General features: G+C 44.6%; 1 protein-coding gene across 1 annotated transcript; it reads right to left on the bottom strand.

The window, feature by feature from the left end:
• Positions 1 to 4375: 4375 nt before the first annotated feature.
• On the bottom strand, positions 4376 to 5074 carry LOC134457965 (growth arrest and DNA damage-inducible protein GADD45 gamma-like). The gene is made up of 3 exons (XM_063210017.1): positions 4977 to 5074; positions 4633 to 4837; positions 4376 to 4498 (listed from the first exon to the last, which is right to left on the bottom strand). The coding sequence occupies exons 1-3, from the start codon at positions 5072 to 5074 to the stop codon at positions 4385 to 4387; spliced, it is 417 nt and encodes a 138-aa protein (XP_063066087.1). The 3' UTR covers positions 4376 to 4384.
• Between the last annotated feature and the right edge of the window lie 1916 nt (positions 5075 to 6990).

Genomic DNA, 6990 nt, shown 5'->3' with positions numbered 1-6990 from the left:
CTATACCCTCTCTGCCTCTATCTTCCACCCACCCACACATCCATTCATGCCCCCCAAAACCTCCTATCTATGGCTCTACAAACTCTCCTTGTCCAGATTTCTCCGATACCCTTGCCTGTCTTCCACCCACCCACACATCCATTCATGCTCTCCCAAAACCTCCCATCGATGGCTCTCTACAACCTCTCCTCATGCAGCTGACTCCTCTCCCCTCTCCGCTCCTCCACTTCCATCCACTTCCATCCACCCACCAGCCCCATCCAGTTGCCCTCCCCCACCCTATCTCTGCCTGCCTGCCTGCCTGTCTCCCTGCATCCTCTCCTTGGGGTAATTATTCAGCAGCAGCCACGGCAGCAGATGGGAGAAGTGCTGCCTAGTGGTCCCGAGTTGCCGGGTAGACTTTGGAGGTCTTGTGGCTCGGGGCGCCTTGTCTTGCACCCAGTTACCCCCGCCCACTCACTCCCCCCACCCCCCTCTCTCGCTTTCCTTCTATTCCTGCTTGTCTCTCTCTCTCTCTCTCTCTCTCTCTCTCTTTTACTGCTTTCTCTCTCTCTCATTTTACTTCTGTCTCCCCCCCCCTCTCTCTCTCTCTGATGGGTGGTATGCTGCCTCTGGTTGTCTGAAAGAGCACAATGGGGTCTGGCAGCATGCTGGCGCATTACCGAGGCAGGAGGAGATTATTTGATTACCTCTCCCTCTCTCCGGGTGCCTGTGCTGGGCGAGTGTGAGTCTGAGCAGAAGGTCCTCGGGGGGTCAGGTCAGGAGGAAGAGGGGGAAACGGGTTCATCTGCGGCTCGTGTCTCTTTTCTTTTTCAATGGGTGCACTTTTGGGAGATTGATGCTTATATGCAGACACATGCAAAACGACATCTCTAGTAGTTGTCTGTTTGGCCAGGGCTCACTTGTTTGGCCAGGGCTCACTTGTAAAAGAGAATTTTATTCTCAATGTGATTTTATTTCCCTGGTAAAATAAAGGTAAAATAAATAAATAAAATGTAGACACATGCAAAACGACATCTCTAGTAGTTGTATGTCTGCCTGAAGAAGCGTGCACTTCTTATGCATTAAGTTTGTGCTTGACATGTATGCTACTCCTTATAGTGATGAGCTGGGTTGCCTGCAAGATGTTGCAGTGTAACGTGTTTTGCAGGATGCTGGATGTTAAAAGCACTGCAGAGTGGGTCCTCACACGATATGCATGCATTGAACACTACATACTTTTTAACTAACTTGTTTATCTACATGTCTTTGCACTAACTTGTTCATCAAATTGCTCAAAAGTTTATCTTCACAATAATGCTGTTTGCACAGCTGAGAGGGAAAAGGATTTTGGCAGGGGTAAAACATGTTTCCCCAGTTTTCCAGCGAATGTCTAATGCAGGTTTGTACCAACACTATTTGGACAAGTGATACCAAGGTCTTGCTTGTGCACAACCAAAACGAATGCTCTTTAACTGTCCAGTTAGTCACATAAAAGCACCGCGAGTCGTCTTAGTTTCCCTTTTTGTCCATTTCTTTCTGACCCTAAAAAATAAAACCTGCACCAATAAAGTAAATTAAGTTTCATGCCATTGCTTCAGTGCAGCCAAGCATTAAAGCAGGGGAGGGAGGATTAGAAACGATGGCATTACAGTGGGATTACATGAATAGTGCGGGCGGTTTTATCCTGGCAATTAAGCTGATGCAAAAGTTTGAACCACACCACACTCTGTAATTAACTGATTATATTAGCACAGGACTCCATAGCACCATGGAGCCACCATTGAGCCACATTACCAAAACATACAAAGTCACATGACTCTGGCCTGGCAACAGCCTTACTCTTGGCCGACCAATCACAGCGCTGGTTTGGGATATCAAAGAGAGTAGAGAGCTTTTGTCTGCTCAGCCAATCAGGAAGAGTCTTTGCTGTCCAGATGTCACTTTTGGGCTGAGAGGTGCAAGGCCTAGATTGGGTGGTGGTGGTGGTGGGGGGGGGGAGCTCTGGAAGCAACACACACTTTCCTCAAAAACTCACTCCCCCATGTCTTTCTCTTGTGGAGTTGTGGCGTGGATCTGAAACTGCTCTGGTTTAAGCTTCCCCTCATCATTTTGTAATGAGCAAAAGACGTCTCTGTGCTGCTCTTTGTGATGGGAATGTACTGTAGCCCTGTTGTGTGTGCATACCAGTCCAGATTTCTAGATGCATTGAATCACGTGATATAAAAGTAGCTTAACTACACCAGCCACTCATATTCTGAGTAAAAAAATAATTTCAATGGCCAGCATTCAATCACAGTGTACTGATTTTAGCCAAACTTAGCCTGTATTGAAGGTCAACAATTGTATAGAATTTCAGATATTGAAAGGAACTATTACTATTTAGTATGTAGTATCGATCTGATTTACTACTCCTGTGTGCATTCGTTTTCCACCTATCCTGACATTAACTGGTTGCTTTTTGACAAATCTTCACACACCAAACACCAAAAGATACAACACCATGACCACCAAAAGGATCAACTTTATGGGCCAAATCTCTACATCCAAAACCCAAATCGTATTACTATACTATAGTACTATAGCTCAGTGACCAGATTAGATCACTGTTGTCGGTGGCCTATGCCAGCCATACCCATAATCCTATGCTTGCCATGACAGTGTGATGAAGTGGTCCGCACACTGGGCATCTAAGATCCCACTGGTGGATCGACATGTTGCCATTTGTATAAAGAAATAAAAGTTTATATTTTTGGAGCTCATGTCCAGTGTGCGGACCACATCATCACACTGTCTACCGCTTTAGTCTGGAACCAGCGTAATTATTTGTGGATGTGAGCACCCCAACATCCAAGGCTTGCTATGACAGCCACACAGTATTTGGCCTGGTCACCTTTTTGCGTTGCCAAAACCAAAGCAACTCTCCACAGTAACAGGTGCTCAAAGACAATGTATCAGAGTATAACTATTTCAGCAATTAAGACTCAAGAGAGTGAAATTCGTTTTAACAATTTATTGTTATCATAGTTGCAAAAGAACTCGCAGAAGGTAGACGGTCTTAGGCGTAGGTCCAATCATCAGCCATGGTCTTGCGTTGCAGATTCAATCGCGCCTGTCGTTGCCGTGCAGCGAGAACCGGATCTTTAACCCCTGGGCAGGTAGTCCGAACCAAAGTAGTGGTGGTGGGGATGGCGGAGGAGATCTTGAACCGACCGTACCTAAGGCAGCAAGAAAGGTGAGTCAGACACTGAGTCTTCCAAGCAGAACTAGTGCAAGCTTACATACTGTATCTGTGAGGATTCTCATTCACCCAGGTAATCTTATTCAAGTACTTCAGTTGTAAGCAAAAGTAGCTGGACCAGTTTCTGGCACAGTCTAATTGTCAACAAGTTACAGCAACTGCTTGATAACTGTGGCTACTTGGGACATAGAGCTTTGTTTTATCACAATGGCCACTCACTCAAAATAAACACTGGTTGACAGTCAGTTTACACTAAAAAGGAGTAACACAAGGTAGGAATAAGTTCTTCTACTTTTTTATTGTTTGTTGCTTTTCTTCATTTTTGTTACAATAATCCAAACATTATACTAATGAACAATAAATAATGACAAAAAAGTAAATAAGCGCCATTTCTAAAGTGAAACCTTTAGAGATTTTAGACAGTTGCTTGTTTCTTTCTTTTTCTTCTTCTTTTCTTTTCCATTTTATCTTTTTTCTTTTTACGTAACCATCCAAGATAGTAATTTATAGTAGGCCTGAAGACGCCTAGAGATTTTAAGACAGTTGCTAGTTTCTTTCTTTTTTTCTTTTCTTTTTTGCAGTAACAATCCAAAATAGTAATTAATAGTAAATAACAAAAAGGCAAATAACATCAATTTCTAAAGTGAAACCTTTAGAGATTTAAGACAATTCTGGAAAGTGAGAAACATTCTTGCAGAGCACAGAGAGCTATGCCCTGGCTCTGCAAAGCTGATTTTTAAAAAAGGAGTTAGGGTGTTCAGTCCATTTTTAAAAATGCATGCTTCATTCGACGACCACTTCGTCCTCTGCGTGTACCAACGCACGCGATATTTGCTCTGTGACATAGTCGACAGACGCAAAACTCGCTTCTCCTTTCTCTCCAAACCTCATCCGCACAAAGAATGAGGGTCATGGGTGTCGCTCTCGTGGCATGCCTGCACCTCGTTCACATAAAGAATGAGGGTCAACTTGGCATGGACGGGACAAGAAACGACGAAAACCGCTGAGGGCCACTCGGGCATAACCTCGCGGTGCCTGGACTGAGATCCTCCTCAGGAGTATCCAGGGATGCAGGAAAATTGCATCATCCTGTCAGGTAGGATGAGTATTCCTTCAAGGTGAGACTTTCAGTATCTCGGTTCAGAGAAGAGCACAGGCCCCAGATCAACGCTCAGGCAGAGTGATCTCTGGGACCCAGTCGTTCAGGCTGCGGCTTTCTTCACAGAACAGGTGCAGCTTCTCCAGTGCTGGGTCCTCCCAAGAACCTTCGACAGGTGTCTGTTGAGATGAGAAGAGCCACAACATTAGTGTCATTGCAAAAGCATGGGGGTCAGTCACTGTGATGACCCTTGAAGAAAGTTCTGCACAAAGTTTGTCTGTGTAAAGGCTGACTGTAAAAGCAGGATACATACCGTGATAAGGACACAGTGGGCATCTTCCAGATTCTGAGACTTGTCCCCAACAATCTTGTGGATGCGCTCCAGGTCGTTCACTCTGACGATGCTGATGTCATTGTCGAAACAGAAGGCCTGGATGAGAGTGAAGTGGATCTGCAGGGCCACATCGCACTCAAAGGCATCAGTGGCCAGCACACAGAAAGACACACTGTCTGGGTCTCTGTTGAAATAAAGGGAAAGAACGAAAGAAAATCATTAGTTCATATACTCACAGTGCAGTAAAATGAGGTGTCACTCTTCATGCAACAACATTTTCTATAGTGGCTAATTATCTGATTCTGAGAGAAGGTATTACTTACTCAGTCATTATTTTGGCGCACTCATAGACTCCAACGGTAACGCGACCGTCAGCTTGAGCATTCTTGAGAGCTTCCTTCAGAGTTTTGCCGGTGTCCATGTTGGCGTTTAGAAAGCAAGAGGGATGAGTGAAGAAGTTACGTCCGAACTAAGTCGAAGACAGAGTTTGACTCTTTCATGGAACGTGGTCAGTATTTATAGCAAGGGACCGGCACGCGTCTGCGCTGGACTTTGTGATTGGCTGTCGGAAGATAATAGAGACCCCCCCTCCTCAGGCGCGTGCCTATACAGAATCAAAGACTTCCAAAAGAATTCATAATGAATCTATCAAACTTGAAACACAACCCATATGAAAAAGGCACACGTCGAATAATTATGCAGCCTACAAATTAATTTTGTCGAAGTTGACTGAAGCTGAGTTCAGTTTAAAGTTCACAGATTATTTTTTTCTAGAAAGGACAACAAATATGAATATGAAGCAGGGTAGCCTATATATTCGCACTTTCGAGTCATAAACACCCCCAAAACCAAAAATAGGACACGAAACTACTGCTGAATGGGCTAAAGAAGGACCACGACTTGTCGATAAAGTGCATGTTGTAGGCCATTCTGATATTGTGTCCAAGACATCTATGAAACGATGTCACGTCGTCTGAATGTTGGTTTTTCATCATTTAGTTGTATTATTTGTGCAGTGAAACCAACTGTAGGCTAATATCCAAAACGGTTGCTATAATTGATCAAGGTAAAAAATAATGTAAAAAAAATCCTAATTTGGAATGGCCATGTCATTGCATGCGTGGGGGTTGGGTGCCTCTGCCACGCGCCTGTCATTGCATAGGTGGATTTGGAGGAGTGACTTGCGGCGCGTGGCATCTGGAGATGCAGTTTCTCCATGACAACGGGCCCCATCTGTCCTTGGGGGTTGGTGAAGGGTCACTGAAGCAAAGTTGTGTGTGTCCAACCAAAGATGATAATCTCCACCTGCAGGTTAAGCAGCTAAAGAAATTGGGCAGCCGAAACACACTTATCGTAGATCTAAAACTAGCAACCAACACAGGAGCAATTATTTGGTGCACGAATTTGGAAATTAAACACTTGGGTAGGCTGCATCCCGGAGAGTTTGTCTGTGTCGATATTAAGTGGAAAGTTGTGGAATTTCATTTTTACGCCGAAAACAACATTTAGAGGGCACAAAGGAGATAGCAAGTTAAAACTGGACACTGAAGTGTTCATGATTTTTTTTAAGCGGTCTTCAGTCAGTGACACAGAAGGCTGACAGCAGAACATACTCATCTACATCCACACAATGGAAAAAGTTAGAGCGATATATTTCATGATTTAGAGGCCAACACCCTTCCTCGCTCGGGCAGAGGGTGTGCGTGCGTGCTGTTCGGAACACCTGTCACTTGCCCCGGCGACATAGAGGGGAGGGAAGGGAGGGGTGTGTGGGGGCACGAGGGGCCCCCTGAGCTGCTGTGCAGATGTGACTGCTGAACAGTGCACAGCCACCGACTGCACGCGTCTCATTCTTTCCGCCGGTTGGCTATGTTAATAAGTTTTGTGGACACCAAAATAGACGCAAACACACAGCCATGGAATATATACATGTTTATGACTAAATCCATTCGAATGTCATTTCTTTTTTGCATTGCACACCAACTATCCCCAAAACACGATTTACGTAGAACAACATTCATTTCTGCACATTATGGTGCACATAATTAAGCCTATCATAATATTGGCGAAATGCACAACGCACCGTGCAAACATGCGCACTGTTGGTGATTCAGATGTTACATAAAGAGCATGCTGAATAAATATAAGCTATATATATATTGCAAGTTTGCAAAAAGAAAAAGTTGCAATGGATAAAGTGAAGTTAGAATATAGCCCATGCACTCGAAAGACAACAGACTGCTCTGCCCAACGAATGTACGAATGTAAAGACGCGCGAACAATAGCGATGCGTGCTGCGGGGTCGGGGGTTGAATGGGGGCATGGCCATTGCGAGAC

The sequence above is a fragment of the Engraulis encrasicolus genome, chromosome 11, assembly GCF_034702125.1.
Source record: "Engraulis encrasicolus isolate BLACKSEA-1 chromosome 11, IST_EnEncr_1.0, whole genome shotgun sequence".
Lineage (NCBI taxonomy): Eukaryota > Metazoa > Chordata > Actinopteri > Clupeiformes > Engraulidae > Engraulis > Engraulis encrasicolus.
This window is presented reverse-complemented; position numbering and strand designations above follow the sequence as displayed.